This window comes from Macrobrachium rosenbergii, chromosome 25, assembly GCF_040412425.1.
Source record: "Macrobrachium rosenbergii isolate ZJJX-2024 chromosome 25, ASM4041242v1, whole genome shotgun sequence".
Taxonomy (NCBI): domain Eukaryota; kingdom Metazoa; phylum Arthropoda; class Malacostraca; order Decapoda; family Palaemonidae; genus Macrobrachium; species Macrobrachium rosenbergii.
The window spans coordinates 17,139,979-17,166,320 of NC_089765.1; the positions used below are offsets into that span (position 1 = coordinate 17,139,979).

General features: G+C 32.4%; 1 protein-coding gene across 2 annotated transcripts in view; it reads right to left on the minus strand.

Moving 5' to 3' along the window:
* Window positions 1–26,342, minus strand: part of LOC136852128 (macrophage mannose receptor 1-like) — a 40,575-nt gene that overhangs the window by 13,626 nt on the left and 607 nt on the right. For both annotated transcript variants that reach the window (XM_067126578.1, XM_067126577.1), the window contains exons 2-34: window positions 25,970–26,142; window positions 24,960–25,081; window positions 23,843–23,952; window positions 23,527–23,588; window positions 22,264–22,419; window positions 21,305–21,381; window positions 20,850–20,962; window positions 20,175–20,378; window positions 19,159–19,284; window positions 18,513–18,614; window positions 17,763–17,921; window positions 16,994–17,098; window positions 16,173–16,340; window positions 15,481–15,654; window positions 14,761–14,910; window positions 13,461–13,535; window positions 12,631–12,672; window positions 11,821–11,976; window positions 10,941–11,098; window positions 10,409–10,484; window positions 9,664–9,822; window positions 8,644–8,886; window positions 8,232–8,405; window positions 7,397–7,510; window positions 6,821–6,981; window positions 5,695–5,810; window positions 4,857–5,011; window positions 3,583–3,678; window positions 2,656–2,762; window positions 2,038–2,144; window positions 1,508–1,578; window positions 715–879; window positions 78–301 (exon numbers count right to left, since the gene is read on the minus strand). In XM_067126578.1, the coding sequence (XP_066982679.1) occupies window positions 78–301; window positions 715–879; window positions 1,508–1,578; window positions 2,038–2,144; window positions 2,656–2,762; window positions 3,583–3,678; window positions 4,857–5,011; window positions 5,695–5,810; window positions 6,821–6,981; window positions 7,397–7,510; window positions 8,232–8,405; window positions 8,644–8,886; window positions 9,664–9,822; window positions 10,409–10,484; window positions 10,941–11,098; window positions 11,821–11,976; window positions 12,631–12,672; window positions 13,461–13,535; window positions 14,761–14,910; window positions 15,481–15,654; window positions 16,173–16,340; window positions 16,994–17,098; window positions 17,763–17,921; window positions 18,513–18,614; window positions 19,159–19,284; window positions 20,175–20,378; window positions 20,850–20,962; window positions 21,305–21,381; window positions 22,264–22,419; window positions 23,527–23,588; window positions 23,843–23,952; window positions 24,960–25,081; window positions 25,970–26,142 (4,400 nt within the window). The remainder of the gene's footprint in view (window positions 1–77; window positions 302–714; window positions 880–1,507; window positions 1,579–2,037; window positions 2,145–2,655; window positions 2,763–3,582; window positions 3,679–4,856; window positions 5,012–5,694; window positions 5,811–6,820; window positions 6,982–7,396; window positions 7,511–8,231; window positions 8,406–8,643; window positions 8,887–9,663; window positions 9,823–10,408; window positions 10,485–10,940; window positions 11,099–11,820; window positions 11,977–12,630; window positions 12,673–13,460; window positions 13,536–14,760; window positions 14,911–15,480; window positions 15,655–16,172; window positions 16,341–16,993; window positions 17,099–17,762; window positions 17,922–18,512; window positions 18,615–19,158; window positions 19,285–20,174; window positions 20,379–20,849; window positions 20,963–21,304; window positions 21,382–22,263; window positions 22,420–23,526; window positions 23,589–23,842; window positions 23,953–24,959; window positions 25,082–25,969; window positions 26,143–26,342) is intronic.

The window sequence follows — 26,342 nt, forward strand, 5'->3', positions numbered from 1 at the left end:
TAATACCATAGAAATAACTTACAGATTTAACAGTCTAATTAAGCATACATGTGAACTGAAAACCTTACAATAATTACCATAGACTCAATGAAGAAGTTCTCCTCGACGTCAGTGATTGAAGCCAAATGGGAGCCTTCAGCCAGGCACAGCTCAGCTGACTTGTCCCAAGACTGAGGGTCTTCTTCGGTTGCAGATATAAATTTGTAACAATGGTCCTTGAAGACGTACCAGATACCGTCTCCATCGACGCACTGCTTCGGAGGCAAGAACGTTGGTGGTTGTAAGGTTGTTACAACCGTTCCTACAATTAGGTAAATGGGAATAGTTAGAGTGTTGCATACTGGACTGTATTTTAGAATGTAATGGAATTGAAAGCATATAGATACATGCGATGGTTTAACTGTTCGATTACCTGATATTTTTAATTGATATATATTTATATAAATATATTATACACACACATATATGTAATATATATATACAATCTACTGGTCATTCTCACCATTACGTACATAAACGTAACCACCACAAACTTTCTGGACACGCGTCACTAGAAAGCCTAAGATCCAAACGGAAGAATATTAAGAAATTCTGAAGTTCGTAACAGGATTCAAACTCGCATCCGGAATACCAGAACGAGGTCACATTATCGATCTGTCTATCTCTATATCTGGATTTTGGAGGTTTTTATCGTAAGCAAAAGACCTCACTTACCCTCACGAGTCTCGCATATAAATGGGAGATGCGATTCACACACTGTGCACGAGAGCGTCGTGCTCTGCCGGGTAATGGAGGCGCAGTTTTCATGGTCATGCATTTTTGGCTGGCCAGCCGCCCAGTGTAGGTAGTCAATGGACGAACCGTCTGTCCAGTGTTTATCTGCGAATGCAAGAAGGAATCACAGAATCAATTCAAAACTTTGGACTCAATACTAACAACTATGCGAAAATCAGAAAGTAGTAAATGTTGTCTGTGAAATAACCTATAGGTTTAATTTTGCATTGCAGATTTAATGGTTAGTAATGTGAAACGTCAATTTTTTTTAAATATAGAACGAGATAGTTAATAAAATTATCGTTTTCTGAGCATATCCACACATTAAATCTTATATAAGAGACCACTAATAAATTTCCATAAATTCTATAGTTAAAACAGTGTCAGCATCCTCTAAAGACATCATGAAACCAGTGAGAAATGGAGACACCATTTATCTGTGAAATGTATGCTAACTGAAAGTATATTTCAGGACTTTACTGGAATGTTCAAATCAAGTTTGACTTATAATTGCATGTACGGTCACCATCAATGTTATATAGGTCAAATAGACCCAACAGGAGATTCTTAGATATATAAGAATTACAAATATATCTGGTACAAAATACTTAGATATATAAGAATCACAATTAACCTGCAGATATCTTTAAAATCAGTTCACCTTTGATAAGATCGAAACTGAATCAATTCTCATAAATACTTAAAGATACATATTAATAAACAAACATCTTACCTGCTTCAGTGTCCAGTTCCAGTCCGACCCAAAAGTTTTCATACGTATATATACTATGCATCCACAATAAACTGCGAAAAAGATTTTTTTCTTATATTAATACTTAGCAAAGCATATCTGATGTCAATAATTCATTGAAAGACATTTCTACATGTATGGCACATATTTATGGTCCTAATTTATGAAACCGTATTTACAAGAAGCATGGATTTTAAAAGAGTTTTAGAAGCATTTTTGTTATGTTATGAATGACACACATTTAAGCTCGTAATTTATGAAGCTGTATTTCTAAAAAGCATGCATTTTAAAAGAATGGTATAAGTAGTTTCACGTCTCTGCATTTATGTCCACAGTCCACGAGGCAGAAATTACATCAAGAAACAAATATTACAATGTCTATAATTTTACATTCACGTCCATAAATCTAGTAAACTCCAATGAATACCAAAACGGACATTATAAAGGTTACACATTAACCTGTCTTCAGCTAAATTTTAATTTAAAGCAGAACAAATCACGACTTATCTTACTCTTGGACAGATGACTCTTCTTCTCTGCTATTAATGCTCACCAGGTGACCTCCATAGGACTCACAAACTTCCTCTGCTTGGAACCAGGTGTGAGTGTCCGGAAACACCTGAAGGAATTTTTTCTTAATTATAGTATCAGTTATTGTTAGTATTAATAATTATTGCTTAGATGAAAGCTGTTTTCTAGATGTCATGTATTTTGTGATGCCTGCTCGGATAGGGAATGAAATTGTTTATTCAGGATCTGTGATGATAAGGAAACTAGTTAAATAAAGTTCGTTATGGATCCATACCATTACGAAATAGCCTCTTGTAAATCACCTAAATCACCTGCAAATATTCATTGTACATATATATATATATATATATATATATATATATATATATATATATATATATATATATATATATATATATATATATATATATAAATTTACATATATGTAAATATATTTCATGTCCCAAAATGTAAATGCGAGCTTCCTTTCATATATTATCAATACCGAGATACATTACAGTGGTACAGGATTCCCAAAAGTAACCTTCACAAACTTAATAGTCTAGACTTCACAAACTATAAAAGCTGAAGGCCTGAAAAAAAGCAACTTTTCAACTCACCTCGTAACAATGTCCTTGGTAATGACTCCAACGATCCAAGCAATTTGTACCATGAGTCGGCGTTGGTTCAGGAGGAAGAGTTGTATAACCCTGACGATCATACTCACCTGTGTAATATAAAAAAAAAATAGATAAGATTTCAGACATAATTACTTTTTTTCCCGTGGTGATAAAAGCATAATTACTTTTTTCCCGTGGTGATAAAGACATAATTACTTTTTTTCAGTGGTGATAAAGACATAATTACTTTTTTCCAGTGGTGATAAAGACATAATTACTTTTTTCCTGTGGTGATAAAGATGTTTTTTTTTCTTCCTGGGGTAATAAAGATAATTTTTTTCTGAGGTGATAAAGACAATTACTTTTTTCCAGTGGTGATAAAGGCAATTACTTTTTTCCAGTGGTGATAAAGACAGTTACTTTTTTCCTATGAGGGTTTGCTGTGCTATTTCACAAAATACAAGATTTTATATAAAAAAAATTTGTAATGATTATGTAACGAAATGAAAGTTTACAAATAATTTGTGCAATCTGATTTTAATATTTTATCGGTTATTTCATGAAATACAACATATCTTCAACACATATTAATGATTACATGAGGAAATAATTTTTTTTAAATAACTTATGTAATCTGAATTTAATATTTGTTTTGTCATTTCTTGAAATACAAGATTTCTTCATCACCTTCTCATGATAATGTAATAATATAATCTATGTAATTTAAATTTAATATCTGTTCTGTTATTACATGAAATACAAGATTTCGTAGACGCCTTCTCATGATTACATTTAAAATACAATTGTAAAAAAATAATTCATGTAATACACATTAAAGTTAACGCCTTTCAGTGATTTTTATAACAAAATAACACGGTATGAATTTAAGTACATTGCTTTACTTCAAGTACATTACATTACACTTACAAAGATAATTTAGTTCTTTCTCACAGGCGGCCACCCTGTACATCCCGGCTACACGCGAGGTCCCAGTCAAAAAGACGCAGTCTCCCGCTTGTAAATCTGAAAAAAAGTTAATCTCAGTTAACAGTACGTCTGATTTCTTGTGTAACTGTTGAGCCTTTTCAGAACAGGAGAGAACAGTCTTCAGAGAACAGAGGGAAACTGAGACAATTAAACTCGACTAGGGGTATGTCTAATTTCCTGCTTAGCTGCCAAGCCACTTTAGAACGGAAGAGAACAGTATTTAAAGATAAGCTGAGCAACAACCTTTGACAAAGGGTACAATGAGCAAAGTATGAAATATCATTTGTTTACCTTTGGTGTTCAATACATTTATGACAAAAATACTTTCTGTTAGCAATGTATAAAATAATTTTTTACTGAGGCACTAATTAAATACACTGAGAGGAAATGTATAGATTAATATATGTATAGCCATTAAAATGGTTAAATTACCATTTTCATTATCAAATATTTACATATGTTTATGCAATTGCGTACAAAAACGCTTGTCAATCAGTGCAAGATATTCAAAATTATTATCATTATATTATTATTCAGAAGGTGAACCCTATTCATACGGTGCAATCCCACTAAAGGGGCCATTGACTTGTAATTCAAACTTCCAAAGAATATTAAGGTGTTCATTAGAAAGGAGTAACAGAGGGTAATGGGGAATACAGAAACAAGAGATCACTAAAAGATCATTAAAAAGAGATCACTGGAAAGAGTTCATTAAAAGAAAGTAATCTGCAATGTACAACGTTGTCTTACATAATAATTACTAAAAATGATAACTACTTACTATAAACTTAAGAAGTAAATTAAAAGGAAAACAAGTAAAAAATGAATGAGCCGAAGTTTCTTCGGCTCAATCAAGTTTTCTGTACAGCGTATAATGCTGTATGAAACTCACACCCACGGCCCACGAAACTCTCACCCACGGCCCATGAAAATTTCAGCCACGGCCCAGTGGTGGCCTGTGTTGTTGGCATCTATAGAGGTGCCAGACGCACGCTCATGCCTAACTTTAACCTTAAATAAAATAAAAAGCACTGAGGCTAGAGGGCTGCAATTTGGGATGTTGGATGACTGGAGGGTGGATGATCAACATACCAATTTGCAGCCCTCTAGACTCAGTAGTTTTGGAGATCTGAGGGTTGACAGAAAAAAGTGCGGACGGACAGACGAACAGCCAAACCCATTCTGTTACAGAAAACTAATATCTAAATTATTACTTGGCTCAAAGGAATCCCAAGGCAGATACGTGGCGAGTTTCCCTCCGTCGAAGGCGAAGTCTGCAGACCCATCCGAATACCTGCGAACTCGAACGTCCGTCCAGGCGTCGACACCGTAATCACCAAAGGACCAGAAGAAGAAATCGCCCTCTTGCCTGGAAAACGAAGAAGAAAGACAGTCTGGATGAATTTAAGTATTTATGATAAGTGTTTACATGGGAGACATTCTCATTTTAGCCAAGGTACGAGAAAAAGGACGAGAAAAAGAACGCGCCCTCTTGGCTGAAAAAATAAATTAGGAAAAACATTCTGGATGAATTTAAGTATTTATAACAAGTATGTACATGCGAGACATTCTCTCCTTGTAATGAGAGATAGGACAATGCATACATAAACTAATAATTCTAATTTTAGCCAAAGGACGAGAGAAAGAACGCGCCCTCTTGCCTGAAAAATGAAGAGAAACGTTCTGGATGTGTTTAAGTCCTGATAAAAAGTGTTTACATGTGAGAAATTCTCTTCTTGTCATAAGCCCATTTATTCTGGCGCTATATTTTTTTTAAGTGGGCAATATTAATGGAGTTGTTGTTGATTTGAAAATATATATTTTTTATTAGATATATAAAATAGAATATAAAAATATTAGCAAATGTGTAATAGAAAAAAGACATAAGTGTATGCTTCTAAATTGCGAGACATTCTCTTCTTGTTATGAAGAATAACACAACGCACACGCAAACTAATAATAATAATAATAACAGACACTTCGTTTCATCAATAAAAGTTAAAAATGCTTCTGTGTCAACCAGTGAGTGACTGACGACTTCTTCAGACTTACTTTTCCTCCATTTTCAGTAAGTAGGAATCTGCGCTCTCACAAGCCTTTTTGGCATCCTCCCAAGTCAATTTGGAATCAGAGATGCTGTAGCAGGATCCTCTGTAGAAAAAGTCACCCTACAAAAGAGATGAAGACAAGAATTTGATACTTTAATCGTATATGAACCTGAATTATACTTGACAATCTGTAATGCACAGAGGTGCGTAAAAAATTATCAGAAATTTCAATAACAATTTTTTTTTGAGAATCGATCTTATTGTACATGACATGTCAAACAGAGTAATGTCTGCTCATGCTTGTATATAGCGGTAAGCAAGATTGATATATTCCGAAGTAATTTCAATGGATTTCCTTTCAAATTATGATAATTGTGACCGGTTTGATATATTCAGTGTTGCTGATTGTAGAAATTATGTCAGGCGAGAAAGGGAGATATATACAGTATATACATATACATATATATATATATATATATATATATATATATATATATATATATATATATATGTATATGTATATATATATATATATATATATATATATATATATATATATATATACAGTATATATACACATATCATTTTTCCTGTATACTGTATTCTTGAAAGGTAGTACTTTGCAAGCACTATTGCCATACAGTCCCAACGAATACAAAGTAATTTCAATCACAAGTTGAAATTTCGACTGCATGACTGTTCCAGTAACGATTCTCATACCACCGAGAACTGTGGAACAGCTTCTCAGACGATGTCGAGGAATTGGGACTTCAGAAGTTCAAGCGAAGATGCATTGCGTTACTGCCTTAATACAATTCTCCTTGTATTTTAATCTTACTTACATTTTGTCTATTTTTATTTATTAATTTTTTTCAATAAGTGATCTGATCTTTCTGTATTTCCCATTACCTTCTGTTACTTCTTTCTACTGAACACCATATCCTTTGGAAGCTTGGATTGAAAGTCAATGGCCCCAGTGGGTTTTTTCCATATGAGTAAGGTTCATAATAATAATAATAATAATGATAATAATAATAATAATAATAATAATAATAATAATAATAATAATAATAATAATAATAATAATAATAATAATAATAATAATAATAATAATATTCCATGATACCTACGTTTCGGCAGCCAGTATCCTCAGGTTCAATCTTCTTAGCTTCGGGTGGTTTAGTGCAAATCACTGAAACATAAGTAGTTATTCTGTTCTCGCAGTCGTTATGTTTCCATTTTCCGTTAGGCAGCAGGGACGCACACTTCTCGTAGGCAAATTCGAGACTGTCTGAAACATTTTTTATCAAGGGCAGAGAATAAGAAGCTGTCCACGATTTTTAAACTACACAGAGTTCTGACAACCTTGCTTTGGATTGCCTCTTAAAATATTACCTTTTAAAATTATTCTGATCAGTTTTAAAGGTAATTCAGTCATCAGATTTAATTCTCTTTCTTTCACAGAAGTCCTCACAATACTTTTAGATTTTTCACTTTAGTTATTTCAAAAGTCAAAGCTTATATTAATGCCAGACACAAACTTGATTCACTCTGTTAAATACTCTTAATTCATTACCATCTATAAAGTCAGCTATCTGCGATGATTTAGATATAATTAAAGCAAACTTTAAAACACCAGGTATGAGGAAGATCAGTCCTAGATCACGACAAGGTTACACTGAAGTAAATTTAGATGAAATACTTACAATCACATTCTAATCGTTTCCAGTTAGAGTACACGAAATTGGTCCCATCTGAACAAGTGAACGAATTCTCGTGGTCAATGTCAGTTATGCCTATCCAGGCATCTGTGCTCCCGGCTGAGGGTAAAAAGGACTTTGGTTATTGGCTTTACAGGACGCTGATTTGAATTTTATTGAAGAACCAATCTTTCCATAAGTTCATTTGCGTAATAAGCATTGGGTAAACTTTGACATCATCCGGAAAAGGAATCAATTCACTTAGCAGAATATTAACCTTTTAATCCTAATGGATTCAACAGATTCTTTAAAACTGAACTTACAATAAAAATTGAGAAGTAAAACATTCAATACAAAACTATTTCCTACTGACGAATCCGACGAAAATGTGTAACTTCTACAGGCAAATAGTCAAAACCTTTAATTAGTTTGAATGATAATAATATTTCGATTTAATTCTTGAACCATGTTAACGTTAAATCGAAATCATATAACAAATTTCTTGGAGGAGGACTGTCATTCCATCAGTTAAGTACTGTTTAAGTCCTCTTCAACTGGAGAGCTTATATAATAATAATAATAATAATAATAATAATAATAATAATAATAATAATAATAATAATAATAATAATAATAATAATAATAATAATTTATAAAAACCTTAAAATCACATGAGTCCCTAAGGAGAATCGAAAAAGTTCTCGTTTCATATATATTCTTAAATATATATTTACACACTAAAATAATAATAATAATAATAATAATAATAATAATAATAATAATAATAATAATAATAATAATAATAATAATAATAATAATAACATCTTTACGCCACACTTACCAGGAATGATAGAAGCAAGGAACTCGTTTTCTTTGGCAGAATGAACCGTTGCAACTTGAGCCCCCAAACTCTTGCAATAGGACTCGGAATCAAAGTAGTTCTTATTCTGCTCCGCAGCCTTGTAGCAAACGTCATTGAAGAGTTCCCACCCTTCTTCACAGCCTAAGTAATGCTCTGGGGTCATAAATAACAGAGTTAATAAGGTTTATGTTATGGGTTATTGTTCTGGGATAAACTCAATGAAGGTATCTCTTGCCATTTTTAATAAACGAAGTTAAAAACCAACTTTCAATTAAAACCGATTTCATAAGTGAAAAACGACCATCATCATGGCATTCCAATGGCTGCATTAATAAAAATAATAAAATGCATATTATTAGTAATAGTAACAGTAGTAGTAACATGTACATACGTGGGAAATATTCACAGCCAAAGTTCCTAGCCTCACTGCACTGGAGGTTGTTCCATTTGCCGTGGGTATCGAGGCTAGGAGCGTCAATCACTTCGGTACAGAATTCCCGATCCAGATTGTTGGGCTCTCCGTCGTTCCAGTTGGTGAAAGTGCTGCTGGAACCATCGGCCCACTGCCAGTTCTTTGTTCCAGTGTCGTATTTGTAACCGTTCCAGACACCCAGGGAGCTTTGACGGAACATATCTGCGGAGAGGAAAGTGATTTTGGAACTTTTTTTGTTGGGTATTGTGTCGTTCTCGATAGTGAAGTGGGTTAACTCTGAAGCTTATTTGTGTGTTTTTTTTTTTTAGTAACAAGTGAATTTTGTTTCTAAGCTTTTCAAATGGGTAAAAATTCTTTCTAAGGTTTTCAAATCAGTAAATATTCTTTCTAAGTTTTTCCATTAACAAGTATACATTCCTTGCAAGCTTTTGAGATGACAAGTAAATATTCAAAGTTGTTCAAATGACAAGAATATAAATATTCTTTATAATCTTTTCATATGAGTCTTTCAGTGGAGAAACATGCCAAGCGCCATTCTGGGCCATAGGTATTTTTAATTTAATTCATTATATTTTAAAAATGGCACTTGGCATGTTTCTCGACTGAAAAGCTCATATAACAATTACAAAATTCTTTCTAAACTTTTCAAGAAAAACAAGCAAACATTCTCTCTAAGACTTGCAAATTACAAACGGTCTAAGGTTTTCAAACAACAAGTAAATATTCTTTGTTAGTTTTTTTCAAATACCAAGAAAATATTCTTTGTAGGATATTCAAATAAAAGTAAATATTCTTTTTATTTTTCAGATAAGTATATACTCTTCCTAAGATTTTCCAACAACAAGTAAACATTCTTTCTAAACCTTATAAACAACTACTAAGCATTCTTTCTAATTATCCAAGCAACAAGAACATATTTTTATTAAGGTTTTCAAATACCAAGTAAATGCCAAATAACAAATGAAGACCCACAAATACCTGCAAAGTATTCATTCTCCTCCTCATTTTCAATGGTGACCAGATCAGCATTCGTGTTGAACTCTTTGCATTTCTGGCGAGCCTCGTCATTTGGAGATGCTTCTTCGCTCGTGTGATAACATTTATCATTCCAGAATTTCCAGCCGGACGGACAGATGTCTGGAATTTTGGAAAAGGACTTGAGGTTGGAAAAGATTTTAGGTAAGACTGGTAATGGTGTCTATGTGACATATACAATGTTAGTTTATATGCATGTCATTGAAAGTATTGCGTACAACTAAGTGAAATGAAGTAAACACGTATTTACAAATAATAATAATAATAATAATAATAATAATAATAATAATAATAATAATAATAATAATAATAATAATAATAAAATTATACGTAAGATTGAGAAGACTCATTACGATATTAAATCAAAATGATGCAGCCATTCTATTTAACAGAATAATAATAATAATAATAATAATAATAATAATAATAATAATAACAATAATAATAATAATAATAATAATAATAATAATAATAAATTAATGACTCAAATCAAGAGAAATCCCTTGTCATATATAACATATGATATAAAAAAAATTTCATAACGGAGAAACGACCATATTTATAAAGGTAAAAACATATGTAAATACACAGCAAGGAAATTATAAGTAAATACAATGCAAGGAAATTATATGTTACATTTAAGTCCATTAAGAGAAAGATATACATAAACAATTTCATTGTTGCTTACCAAGAGTGATCTTGCAGACGAATCCCAGCTTCTGGTCGCATTCCAAATCATTCCACTTTCCTTGCCCACGTTTTAACTGAAGATAATGAACAAAATCACTGTCAAAATTTATGGACATGGTATAATTAAAATTATGATGAAATCAAAATTACCTAACGTTAGAATTTCGCAGACAGTGTCTGTCAAAATTTATGGTTATGATAAAATTAAAATTATAAAACTAGTGTTCGTATTTCGCAGAAAGTAACAGTAATGTATTAAATGGAGATGCAAATGGAAATTTATCAACTATCTTCGAAAGTTATCTAAGTAAAAGTAATGTACGGAATGTAACTACAAACGAAATTTTATCAATTTTCCTTGAAAGTTATCAAATTTATCATATTCCCTTAAGGAGACCGTAGTTTCAAGAAAAAGGATGGCCATTTATTTTTTACTACTGGGAACTAATGAAAAAGGAAAACATTCAATAAAACAACAAACATTCAAATAAAAATTTGGTATCCAGGTACAAAATTTTACAATGACTCACCTCTCCACAGTGTTCTAAACCGTGGTAATCATCGGGCTGATTGTCAGCCCAATTATTATATCTTCCTAAATCAGAACCATCTGTCCAGTGCCAGTTAGCTCCAGCTTCGTCGTCGTGGAGACCAAGCCAGAGGTCCAGGTTCATAGAAGCAGCCATACCTTTGTAGGTTATGGAAAATGGCAGAGGAAATTGAAAGAAAAAAAAATAGGTTATATCTCTGCTACGAAGACATTCGCGTGAAAAAGTTATTTGATTACATTTTCAAAAGGGAAAAAAATTCCCAATATCATCCATGTCTACAAGGCAAGTGATATTCAAATTATGATCATACTTTCATTTGGTATTTCCAAAAGATTAAACTAGAACTTTCTAATTTGTAACTCTATAAATCTACATCCAGGATAGATAACCAAGTAGAAGATCGTGCACTCAAGACTAATCATAATCTGATTCACACTTCATCCTAGAAATGAAGTTAATGTAAATTTCTTTTATAATCTTTCAATTGATAAGTAAAGCATAAGAACTTGTGAATTAAAACAATATTAGACATGGAACAAGTTACTGGCATTACTCTTTAAGGAAGACGGCACTTTGAACGAGCTTCCTGTAGGCAATGAAGGTGGTAAAGATTTGTGACGAAAATAAAAATTGTCAAAACGAAGCCTTGGAGCTATACTGTACGTGCTTATAATTGTAACATTTTTATTAGTAACAAGCCACTGTCTTACTTTACTTCACACAAAATATCTCCAATTTTAACCTGATGAAACCTTCCGTGGCAACTGAAAGAGAACTGACTTTAGAAACTATACTCGACAAAAATATCAAAGCAGAATTAATTGAATTTATATACTTACAAAATCAATAAACAACATACCAGTTAAGAAGTCATTTTCATCAGCATTTTCAACAGACGCCAAGTTACTGTTCAAGTTTGATTCACACCAGGATTTGGCACCGTTCCAGGTGTCTGTGCTATTGTTAAAGTAATAACAGTGCCTGTTGAAGGCTGTCCATCCGGAGGGACAAATAGCTGTTGGAATTAAGTAAAAAAAAATATAACTTTAGCCTCAGATAAATTGATGGATTAATAAAAAAAAAGTTTCAATTATTATTATTTTTTCTACAAATGCATCGCATTTCCTTATCATAATTTTATTACTTAACGTGGGTTTAATAAATATATTGATGGTTAATCAACTAATTTTTCAATTATTATTATTTGTTTTTAAAGATACATCGCATTTCCTGGTTATAATTTTATTATTTAACAATGTGGGTGTAATAATAATAATAATAATAATAATAATAATAATAATAATAATAATAATAATAATAATAATAATAATAATAATAATAAATTGTACTGAGAAAATAAAATACAAACTCAAAGACATCCAGGGGGCCATTCTATTCAATGAAGCTTGTTTGAGAGGGTCTCTTTCCGAAATATAATAATAATAATAATAATAATAATAATAATAATAATAATAATAATAATAATAATAATAATAATAATAATAATAATAATAATAATAATAATAATAATAAGTCCATAAAAAATTTAAGAAACAATAATAATAGAAATAATATGATAAAGTCCACCTACAGAGGTTCCTTCTCTAAACTACTATTGCAAAAGTGTATCTAACTATTTCTGTCAAACAAATAAAATTTGTAGACTTACGATCTGGAGGTGATGGAGGCGATGGGGGCGAGTAATTGAGACCTGTGGAATGAGACAGAGAGAAAAAAAGTTTTACAAAAAGAGAAAAAACCGTTTTAAAAGGAGAGAATTTTTTTTTTCAAAATGAGTAAAAAAAAAAACGCCCAAAATAGTTTTAAAAAGAGGAAAAAATTGCAGAGATCAAAATGTTTTTAAAAGAATCTTCATTAAATTTTTCAAAAAGGGGATAATGATGTTTTGAAATGTTCATGACATTGTTTGACAAAGAAATATCAATGCGATTATTTCCTTAAACCTGATTTTAACGAGAACAACCAGGATCCAGAAATATATATATATATATATATATATATATATATATATATATATATATATATATATATATATATATATATATATATATATATATATATATATATATATATATATATATATGAAGGCGATAGTAAAAAGATATGAGACTATTTTGGTACTATATCTCTGCGTTCCTCTTCAGAGGACCTGAGGTGTCAATGACAGTCACCAAGAAAAAAGTTTTACTTTAAATAATACCTTTTCCACTTCTAGTTCATCTCGGTTAGTAGATATACACTGTGTGTCAGTCACTGGACGGAGCTCTAATGTCACTGCTTATCGCTAAGAATAAGTAACTAGCAAAATATAATAAAAACAAAATCTATTACATTCCCTAACTAAGGATAACAATTTGTCCATCACTCACAGACTCGAATAATTCGACCTAAGGCTTAACTGACAGATGCCCTCAATCACTTATTAATGACAACACAAAAGTCTTATGGCATATACATGAAATTTTCAGAAACATTTACCTTTTTTCTCACAGACAAAGGCCTGTTTCTCGTCACAGCTGATGTCATTGAACTTTCCACCTGTCACGTACATTTCTGCAAGAAAGCAAGGCATTTATTTGTATGTAAATCTGGTGTACATGCATAATAATTTATAGGTAACTTATGCCTAATCACAAAAACAAATTTAAAGCAAGAAGAGCTCTCTCTCTCTCTCTCTCTCTCTCTCTCTCTCTCTCTCTCTCTCTCTCTCTCTCTCTCTCTCTCCCCTTTCATGAGTTCACCAACCTTTGCCAAGGCATTTCGATAGGAGCAAAATTTCCATTTTGGTCAGAAAACAAAAAATAATGCAACATCTTAGCTATTTTCGTCTGGCTGCTCCTCCCACAATCCCCCACCAGCCCCCCGCCCCCTTCCCACATCCCCCCCACCAAAAAAAATAAGGGGGAAGTCGAAAGGAAAGAAAGGAAATTGCAAAACTTTTCCAAAACCGCGCCGATTTTAATCACGTCTAATTTGCATATTCTGCCCCAAGGAACTTCTCTCGTCATCATGAATTGCAAATTAGCCATGTATGTGTTTTCCCAGCCAACCAAATAAACAATTTGGCTGTCAGGCAGTCTTCCCACATAATTTCAATAATTTACTGAATTCATGAATGGATAATTGTAATGTGGGTATATGTATTTATGGTATGTCATTAGAAATGCAACTGATAACTATTGAAACAAGTAAAAAATGAGTATGATGCTGTAAGAAACTCTCGGCCACGGCCCATGAAACTCTCAGCCGCGGACCACGAAACTTTCAGTCACGGCCTGGTGGTGGCCTATGCTGTTGGTGCCTATAGCGGTGCCAGACGCCGATCATGGCTAACTTTAATTGGAGGGTGGATGATCAACATGCCAATTTGCAGCCCTCTAGCCTCAGTAGCTTTTAAGATATTTGGACGGACAGCAAAATTGCGGGCGGACAGACACATAAATAGCCATCTCAAGTTTTCTTTTACAGAAAAAATAAAAATAATTTATGGAATTATTTATGTCACTACAGCAGCTGAATTGTCTCAGCAGTCATTTTCAATTCATTTATGACTATTTTTTTTTTTACAATAATTTCCCAAATTATTTTTATAATCTCTGGCCTAAAGCTGTCTCAATACCATTCGTGTTATACAGAGTCTGTTCTATCAGTATAGACTCAGTGTTCCTGATTATAGAAAATTGTAAAAAACTTTTGATAAACTTAATTTTATTACAGAAAACTGTAAAAAAACTTTTGATGATATATTTCATTATATAAAAAAATCTTGAAAACACACCTGTGCAGGTACCATCACCTGATGGCTCTCCATAGTACCAGTTGAAGAAGCTGACAGGTGTATCATCCATCCAGTAATTACCTTTGTTGATTTCGTTCTTCATACCGATTGTAAAGGCCTGCTGGCTGTAATACTGATGTCTAATGTAGTCTGGAATGCAAAGAGAATAAAACCTTTTCTTATCTTCTACTAAAGCACCTATTTTGGATCACACTAGTTGGTTCATTTCAATATTTTTTGAGTTGGTAAGCATAAAAATGTTTTAGTATAGCAATTTCCTTTTATAGATGATCATATAGAATTCCTTCCTTACATAAATAGACAGGTATATTCCCCAAGTCAGTTTTTATTTGGTATGAATTCATTATTCAACTGCTTGACTGAGGGCTAATGTGTATCAATACTCAACTCGACTGATGGTCAACTTATATCAAAATTTAACTTGACTGATGCTTATGTTAACATTAAATTTTTAATATTTGTCAACTGAATAAAGGGATGCCCAGCAACTTCTCAGAATTCGAACTCCAGTTTCTAATTGTTATCTCAAAATCTATTTTATTATTAAGCTTTTTTTCTTCTTATGATTTCGATATATGCTATACTTCAACATCATTTGGAAATTAAAACTTACTACCCTCTGAATCACAGCTTTCCAGAACACGCAAAGAAAACATCCCCCGTTCCACCTGTGAAGAATCTAAACAAAAAAAAACCTACCCCAAACATAAACATGCTCAGCTTTCGTCGAGAGAGTAAGGAGGGTGACGTCAGAAGACTCATCCAGCCTTCGACAGTGTTCCTGGGCAGAAAACTGATCCATTTCTTCGAGGAAAAAGAAATAACATTCTCCGGTTAAGTGGTTTTCTATCCATCCGGGTCCGCAGGCCTCGGCTGCAAGGAATAAAGGAAGGAGAATGGGTAAAGATGTGGTTTTATTCGCGTATGCTTAAAGCATGAGAACTTGCTCTTCTTACGCTTCGGTATTCTGATAAGATGTGACGTGATTGGGTGCCCATGGGAAGTGCATTTATATACATATACATATACATATACATATATCACACATTACCACAGGTGAAAAACAAGAGACGGGGTGTAGGTCCTTATTTTTCACCTGTGAGTGATAAATGAGTAAATGAATCACGTACCAAAGTGATAATAATCATCATATATATATATATATATATATATATATATATATATATATATATATATATATATATATATATATATATATATACATATATATATTATTCAAGTAACTTTTGCAATATCAGTGCCTCTACTCACAATAATGTGGCACTGACCATCAATACAAATAACTTGGAAATACAAATACTTCTATTCACAGTAAGGTGGCACTGACCACCAACACGAATAACTTTAAAACTACCAGTGCCTCTACTCACAATATGGTGGCACTGTGGTCGTCGGGGTAGCAGTGGGTTCCAAAGGAGTGTCAGAAGCGGGCATTTCACAACCGAAATTTCTCGCCTTGTCACAATACCAGTCGTCCCATTTACCGTTGGTGGCGTACATCAAGCCACAGTTCTGTGTTTTTTGCCCATTGGGTTCCCCTGTTGGAAAGAGGCAATGGTGTTCATATTCATCTTGATTCATGTATGTATGTATGTATGTAAGTATGTATGTATATATATAAATTATATATATGTATACATATATATACATATATATACATACATATATATATATATATATATATATATATATATATATATATATATATATATATATATATATATATATATATATATATACATGTATATATATAAGCAGCTTTGCTATATAGATTTCAAAGAAATGTAGGTAAATGATAAGAAATTATAACATTTATACATCCATGATTACAAAAAAATTTCGTTCAGATCCAAAAAAATCCCACATTCCTTTATGGAATAATTTTCATATTTTTTTTATTTCTGAAAATACTCGTCTCCACAAAATAATGGTCTACTTAATAAACGAATATTACTATAACAGAAAATATCTATTTAAATAATACCCGGAAATGCCTCAGGTATCAATTACCTGACAGACAACAAGATTATGTAATAATTTTCACCATTTTTTTATTTCAGAAAATACTCGTCTCCACAAAATATTAGTCCACTTAATAAACGAATATTTACTCTAAACAAAATCTATCAAATATTGCCTGGAAATGCCTCAGGTAACAATTACCTGACAGACGAAGGTGTTCCTTTCTTACCTGTATCCCAATTAACTATTCCACCTGTGGACCTGTCGTTCCAAACCCACACTCCTTCGTCCATCTCATCACTGTATCCGATTAGGATACCCGTATCTATGTTGGCTGACAGAAAATAGCATTCATTTAGACGAGACAGAAAGTAATAGTGAAGGAATAGTTTGTTTACCAAGTATAATTAGCAGACGATATCAGAGGGTTAACATGATTATTGATTAAGATTTACTTGTGATTGGGCTCTTACAGAATATTTTTTCATCTTAAATTTCGGAAAAAAATATAAAAAATCAAAATCAATCGCTGCTGTAATAAGCAAGCAATATTTTTTGGTTCTTACTGAATATTTTTGCATCTTGAATTTACACAGATATTAAAATCAACTGTTACTGTAAAATTACGCAATACATTTTTGTTCTCACTGAATATTTTTGCATCTTGAATTTACAAAAATATTAAAATCAACTGCTACTGTAAAACTTACGTAATATCTTTTTGCTTTTACGAATGTTTCTAAGTTTACTGTATCTTGATGTTCTTAAATTAAAAAAAAAAACATTTAAATATTCTTACAGAATATTTCTACCTCAAATTTACAAGAAAGCAAATAAATAAAATTAACTACTAATGGTAAATAAAAATGGAACATATTTCTTCACTGAAAAAAACCTACAGCTGAAGATACTTCAGAGGAACTTTTTTCTCCTGAAATTTTACTTTAAATCTACATAACAAAGAGATAAATAAAAAAAAACTCTCCCCAAGAACTTACTATGGACGAAATCCTGCTCAGTCCAAGAATTGACAGAGATAAGGTCTGCTTGATTATCCTGGCAATATTCCCGTGCATCCTGCCAAGTCTTTTCCACATCGCTCAGGTAGTAACACCTGTCTTCATTCATGAGCCAGCCATGAGGGCAGTATTTCTCAGCTGTAATTTAAAAAATTAATTTGGATGAACAATAATATTAGGATATACATATCTGTAAACAAAGGATATATATATACATATATATACATATTTATGTACAGTATATATATAAATATATATATATATATATATATATACATATATATATATATATATATATATATATATATATATATATATATATATATATATATATATATATATATAAATAAATATATATATATGCATATATACATAAATGTATATATATATATATATATATATATATATATATATATATATATATATACATATACACATACACATACACACACGTTCACGAACTCAAATAACTTGAATGCAACCAATAAAATCCCCTGAAACTCAAAATGAGTTACGCAGAGACTATAATCAAGTGAATGAATTAAACATAGATACTAGAAAGAAAAATGACTTAATATATAATAACTAAGAGAGAAAAATGATTCAACTAACACACAATAAACAAATGCGTATCTAAATGTAAAGATACAACGAATAACAATGTGAGAAATCAAAGTAAACAACCGGATTACAAAGTGAACAAAGATCTAAGCTTTCCAGACAACTCACTCGGATGATGAATGAGGTGAATAGGCACGCCCTGTTTCACCTCACACACGTAATGCCTTGGGAGGTAGCAGTCCATCGGGGTCCAGGCTATCGTTTTCGGGTCTTGGGTTTAACGAGAAAGGAGATTAAGCTTCTGGTGTGCTTAGGAGTTACTGTGAATTGTTGTGTCTTAAGGTAGGCTATCAAATGACACGTATTATTCATAATTTCAAGTTTATAGGGTTTTGAACTGATAACTGTAATGTTTCGTTTTTTAGGTGAGTTATTACTCACAACCTTAATTTTATTGAACTTATTGTTACTGTAAGATGTTGCGTCTTTAAGTTACCAAATGGCATATTCATAACCTTGAGTTTATAGGTTGTAAACTAATTACTGAAAAATGTTGCATCTTTAAGTGAATTATCAAATAAAACAAATCATTCATACTCTTTATTTTTATTGAACTGTAAACTAAATACTGTAATATTCTGAGTCTTTAAGATAAGTTATCAAATATATATATTACTCATAACTTTGAGTTTACCGAACTGTAAACTAATTTCTAAGTAAGTAAGTAAGTAAATTCAATTCTACCGTAGTTAGCGACGCAGATTTTTTTTTTACAAACTGTAATTCATAAAAAAAATCAATCATGAACACTCACCAGTCAGATGGAAATTGACACATCTGTCTTCGTCTAGAGCAAGCGCCTCTTCCTTATCTTTATCAGACATTGAGGTGAAAGTCATCTCCGTGTCGTCTGTCCAGTAGAATTTGTCTTTGGATTTACCTGTTAAAAAAAATCCAGTTATTGGACTTTCCTTGTCAGGACGAAATCTAATGTGAATCTTGCCCTAAAATGATCCTAGGGAACAACTGTATCTGTGTGGGTGTCGGTATTTACTGTATACACCCTCAGTGTGCATGTATATATGCACAGTCTGTCGTAAATTTGTAGTAACTTTATTTCTATGTAGCTGTAAATTCGCTGGAATCGATTTCTGTCATGAATCAAGTAATAGCTGAATCCTGTCCATAGTATGAGAGGAAACTAACATAATTGCATTCCTTCAGAAAAACAGTGATTTAAGCAATAAAAAAATATTAAATCTCTGTCTTGGTAAAGCAAAGGTAACTTCTGAAAATGTTAGGGCCTGCCTGTGCCATTTGCTCAAACACTGCCTGTAAGGAAATATATTTTTGCTTGTAGGAAAGGCTACCTGATATGAATCGACAATCTGTGCCAAAATGTTCAACTGAAAAAGGGATAATTATTTATGAATAATTTCCCATACTAGAATGAACAGAGAACAAATGACAGCAGTTTTCTATTGTACTTAGGAATTTGGGGAATGGATAGATATTGATCGGGGCATTATGAAGGAAAACATCGTCAATATTCTAAAGAAAAGGGGATAATTATTTATGAATAAGTTCCCACACAAGAAAGAGCAGAGAAAAAAATTGCAGCAGTATTCTATTCTCATTGAAAATTGGTGAATATATTAAAAATTATAGTAATATTAGATAGGAGAGCTAAATCAACATTCTTAAGAAAAATTAAATTAGGCTATGTACCTTTCAGCCAAGTCTAACTTATTTTTGCACAGGTAGTTTCACCCAAGAATGATTATCTGAATAACCTTTAGAGGTAAATGAAAAACCAATTTAAAAACTCACTTTTCAGCCCAATCCAGAGGTTATCATCAGGCTGCATGTGCTCTGAGATAAAACTGTTTTCTTCTTCTCCATCAATGATGACCAGGTGAGCTCCCACCTCGTCACAGGTAGCTTTGGCGTTTTCCCACACCAGGACGTCAGATTTTTCCGTGTTGAAATAATAGCAGGATTCACCGAAAGGCTCCCAGCCGTAGACACAAGCCCCTGGGGGAAGGAATAACATTGATTTATTTAATAAGAAAGATTGTTAGGTTTTGATGATGAATATAATCAATAAAACCTGAAAATTAACTTGCTCTGAAATATGTTTCTGGTAAATGCAAGGCAACAATAATTAAAGTAGTGCTAATTACCATTTAATAGGAAGAAGTTTAATTTCAGACGGCGAATATCAACAATGAAAACTGAAAAATTGCCATGCAACAAGTGTTTGTGGTTAATGCAACGCCAAAACTATGGTAGTGTTATTTACCATCACACCCAGGAGTGTACAGGATGGAATAATAACGATAATTGTATTATTATGTAATAATAGCCTTGATAGCCTTGGGGGCTGTTAAAATCAACACAGCAAGAAGTAAAGCTATGTTATTTATCACCACGCCAAGAGTAAAATAGGCACTCTTATCATTATGTAATAATAACCACCGTGACAACACTACAGTGCCAACCTACCCTGCTTCTTTTCGCAAATGTAGTCATATGCATTTGTTTCGCAATCTACGGATACCCAGCGGCCAGCGCCGTCTTCTGGGTCAATTGCTCCGCATCCGTTACCTCCAGTTGCCCTGCGGAATAATAATAATAATAATAATAATAATAATAATAATAATAATAATAATAATAATAATAATACAATATTCATTAACTACCAGCTTCAATGCAATGCTTTGTCAGCTTTGAGCAAGTTAATAATAATAATAATAATAATAATAATAATAATAATAATAATAATAATAAATATTCATTAACTACCAACTCCAATGCAATGCTTTGTCAGCTTTGAGCAAGTTAAAGACCTGCAAATTGAGAGAGAGAGAGAGAGAGAGAGAGAGAGAGAGAGAGAGAGAGAGAGAGAGAGAGAGAGAGAATGATTTCAATAAACATATGGTTATCCAAATAATACTCACGGGTCAGGCTGGCCATCTTCCCAGTCTGTGAAGTTAGATTCACTGCCGTCTGTCCACTCATAATCACCTTTATGTCCCTTTGTAAGCATTTGAAATGGAAGATTGCAACTTCAAAAGCATATAAATATATCTATGAATATATATAAAAAATATAAGTTAAATTTACGTTAAGTTACAAAGCGACAACTAGAAAAATTAAAATGAATATATGATACACAGGCAAGAAATCCTAGGATTATGGTTAAGTGTATTATTAAATGTAATATATTTAATTTTTTTTTAATGAGGCCTTTCTTCTGTCACTTAATGAATACAATCACTAGAATTCTTTAAGCAAATAACTTCGAAATGCCATTTAGTGTTTATACAACAAACTAACTTCGCAAGCAAGTGAGAATATTTTGGGAATATTCTGAAATATTTTGGGAATATTTATAAAATATTTTATGAATATTTTGAAAATGTTTTGGGAATAGATTGAGAATAATTTGTGAATCTTTTGATAATGTTCTGAGAATATTTTGCGAACACTTCGAGCATATTTTGTGGACATTTTGAGAATATTTTGGGAATATTTTCGGAAAAGTTTGAGAGCGTCTTGAGAATATTTCGAGAATATTCTTAGAACATTTTGAGAATATTTTGATAATATTTTGGGAACAGTTTGAGAGCCTTTTGAGAATATTTCGAGAATATTCTTGGAACATTTTGAGAATAATTTGATAATATTTCAGGGAATATTTTGAGAACATTTAGAGCATATTCTGAAAATACTTTTGGAATATTTTGGGAATATTTTGATAATACTTTGGGAATAGTTTGGGAACATTTTGAGAATATTTGGAGAATGCTTTTAGACTATTTTGAAGACATTTCGGGAACATTTTGGTGATTATCTTGAGAATATTTTGAGAATACTTTCGTAATACTCTAAGAATATTTCTCGAACGAATATTCACCATTTCCGTCAGTCCAATCCACACGTAATCAACCCGATGGTGGCAAAGATCCCTCGCAAATCTCTGCTCTGCACTATCGCTGATGGTGATGAGAGAGCCTTCATCATCATTGCAGTCTTTTAGACTTTCGTTCCATGTCCTCTGTTCGTCAGATATCTAGAAAGATGGTTAATATCTTATTTTAATATCTAGAAAGATGGGTAATCATTGATATTAATATCTAGAAAGGTGGGTGATAATTGATTGTAATATCTAGAAGGATGGGTAATATTTTAATATCTAGAAACATGGGTAATCATTAATATCTAGAAAGATGAGCAATAATTGATATTATTATCTAGAAATATGGAGGTAATAATTGATTTTAATATCTAGAAAGGAGGTAATAATTGATATTAATATCTAGAAAGATGGGTAATAACTTTTAATATCTAGAAAGATGAGTGATAACTGATTTTAATATCCAGAAAGATTGGTAATAACTGATATTAATATCTAGAAAGATGGGTAATCATTGATATTAATATCTAGAAAGATGGGTAATCATTGATATTAATATCTAGAAAGATGGGTAAGCATTGATTTTAATACTGAAAAAGATCGGTAATAACTGATATTAATATCTAGAAATATGGATGACAAATGATTTTTATTATTGTTTGTTTCAGGTTATGTTCTAGAAATATGTGGGTGTAATGATACCTAAATCCGCATTACTCTTGGTAACGGTATATAATGTTTCGTGTTTTGATCGATATACAAGAGAGATATTTACATTTTGGTTTTATGCATTACCAATATTTTTGAACTAAAATCTCATCTTTTTATTCATCATACATTTGCTTTTATTATAATTTTGTTGTTGTTATTAACAGTTATTATAACTAATGAACGCCATAATAATAAACATAGGCATGAAATTTATTGATTCTTCGCATATAAAAATTATGCATATTTGGTAAAAATAAAAATAGGAAAAAATGAAGAAAGGAAATGCACGGGAATGTTATGTATATATGTATATACATATACAGTATATATATGTGTATATATATGTATGTATATATATGTGTATATATATGTATATATATATATATATATATATATATATATATATATATATATATATATATATATATATATATATATATATATATATATGTGTGTGTGTGTGTGTGTGTGTGTGTGTGTGTGTGTGTGTGTGCAAGCTACCCTACAGATATTTACAGACAGGATGAGAAAACTTACAGTTAAGTCACTTACCTTGTAACAATGGCCTGCCATTTCTTCATATCCACTGAGGTAGTCACAGGATGGTGGAATGTCTACGATGAAAATACAAAAGAATAACAATCAAATGAAACAAATAACATATGGATGAAACTGTATATAAAGAATAATAAATAGTATACAAAGAATAATGAATAAATTATTTAAGAAAACTACAGTCACCAAGTACGTGCAAGAAGTATATCTTCCATAAAAAAATTACCTGAGATACTGATTCTTTTATGCAGCTACATATCCCATAAAGTATAATAATTAATAAGTCTATTTATATAATCAACTTAACACCTACCAATCCCACGGTGGCACATGAAGATGTGTTTATCGTTACAGTCAACTCCTTTCAGCTTTCCACTTGGTAGAAGAACGCCACATGGTCCTTGCTCATCGGCAGACAGGGGTCTGAAAAGCATGAGGATAAGAATCAAGTCTTCTAGATGGTATTAGAGTATAAAATTTAGGCAAAAGGCCATGTGCTGAGACCTATGAGGTCATTTAGCAGGTTTTAAAGGCGTAACAGGATGACAACCCCTCAGATACACCGTGAAAACAAATGCTAGGAGAGGGTAGAAAGTACGATGGAAGAAAGATATGGAGGAGGTACAGTAAAAGGAATGAAAGGGGTTGCAGGTAGGGGCCGAAGGGACGCTGCAAAGAACCTTAAGCAGTGCCTACAGTGCACGGCGTGAGGTGCACTGGTGGCCCTACCCCGCTATGGGGGTCAAGTCTTCTAGTGTGTATCGTACACTGAGAAATTAGCCATAAAATTGTCTTAGGATATACGAACATAGACATTGCAAACATACAAATATGTTACCGGAAAATTTTTATTCTCCTTGAGTAACAGAAACAAGCTTATCAATCAAAGTGATGAAATAGATTAATGCGATACAAGAATAACCTATCATATGCCACACGGATTAGACTCAGTAATAAAAATACAAAAAACCCTATTATCATCTAATGATGACATGGCAAAGATATTGTATTCACAGTGAGACTGCATGAGAAAAATAACCTACATTTTAACAATCACTGGTAGAGAAGACTTGGTGAGAAATGACTGTATGACACCTCACTGGAAAGATTATAGTTTCCTCTGAGTATTGCATCAAGGTATGGTATTTTGGCCTCAATAACATATGATTATAAAGTCAGTGTAGAAACAAGCGCCACATCATAACCACAACAGCTTTGTGTTATAAAGGCACAGTTTGGTAATACCTGCTACGTCACACTCACAACAGCTTTGTGTTATAAAAGGTACAGTTTGGTAATACCCGCTACGTAATATTTACAACAGCTTTGTGTTATAAAAGGTACAGTTTGGTAATACCTGCTACGTCACACTCACAACAGCTTTTTGTTATAAAGGCACAGTTTGGTAATACCTGCTGTGTAATACTCACAATAATTTTGTGTCCACTTCAGTCTTGTCTTCAACCCACTTCCAGGCACCATCAGATTTCTTGGCGTTTGTGTAAACTGCTTGGCTAAGACCTAAACTTTCCAGTCTAGACTTCACCCAGGCCTGGAAAAACAAAGAAGTAAAAAAAAATAAGTGCATAAATGAAAAATTCACAAAATATATAAAATAATACTGTGGGAGAATATATAAAAAAAATATCCGTGCATATAAAATAATAATTCAGAAAATAGATCAAATAAGTCTGTAGGCAAGTATAAAACGGAAAAGTGACAATTCGAATTAAACTTTCTAAAATTAATGAAATAGATTTTGCAGCCATACTGCTGACCAGTATTCTTCAAGAAAGTTAACCTGATATTTCATAATAAAATAAATCTAACTGAATTAAAAAGCAGGGATATATTAATTAACTGATATAGGTCAGCGTCAAGCATAAATATATATAAACGTATATGAGTAACAGACGGTGTTTATGATTGCGTATGAAGAATAAAATAGAATAGAATATAGAATTTAGGCCGAAGGCTAAGCGCTGGGACATATGAGGTCATTCAGAGCAGAAAAGGGAATTGACAGTAAAAGGTTTGAAAGGCGGTAACAGGAGGAAAACCTCAAAGCAGTTGCACGATGAATCAAATGTTAGGAGAGGGTGGAAAGTAAGATGGAAGGAAGAGATTTTAACGGAGGTACAGACGAAAACCTCGCAATTGCACGATGAATCAAATGTTAGGAGAGGGTGGAAAGTAAGATGGAAGAAAGAGATTTTAACGGAGGTACAGTTAAAAGGAATGAAAGGGGTTGCAGCTCGGGGGCGAAGGGGCGCTACAAAGAACCTCAAGTAACGCCTGCAATGCACCACATGACGTCACTACTCCTATACGGGGACTGCACATGAACTCCTTGTTCATAAAGAATAATTTTATGCAGAATGATTATGAGTGACCTGACAGAATATTAAAAAGAAACTCATTCAACAATAAGGAAACCTACCAACGTCTCTTCATCCTTGATAATGAGGGAATCTCCTCCGTGTCCGGTGCAGAAATGGCGAGCCTGGTTGAAGTTCTTTTTCCATTTCTCGTCGGGTTTCGTGTAGCACTGGTCTGACCCGCGCTGACCTTCGCCCCACCCAGGAAGGCACCGGGCTACCATTCTGCCCTCTCCTGGAATTCGGTGATTTTGAGAGAGATGGATAGGAGAGATCTCTCTTTTTTTTTTTCCTGGGTCTTAGAATATTTCAGGCATTGAGGAATAGGGTTAAATACACAAATGCACAGAAGAGCACAAACGTGTATATGCATATACATGTATGAATGCATGTATATATACAAATGTATATATGTATATATACATTCACATATAT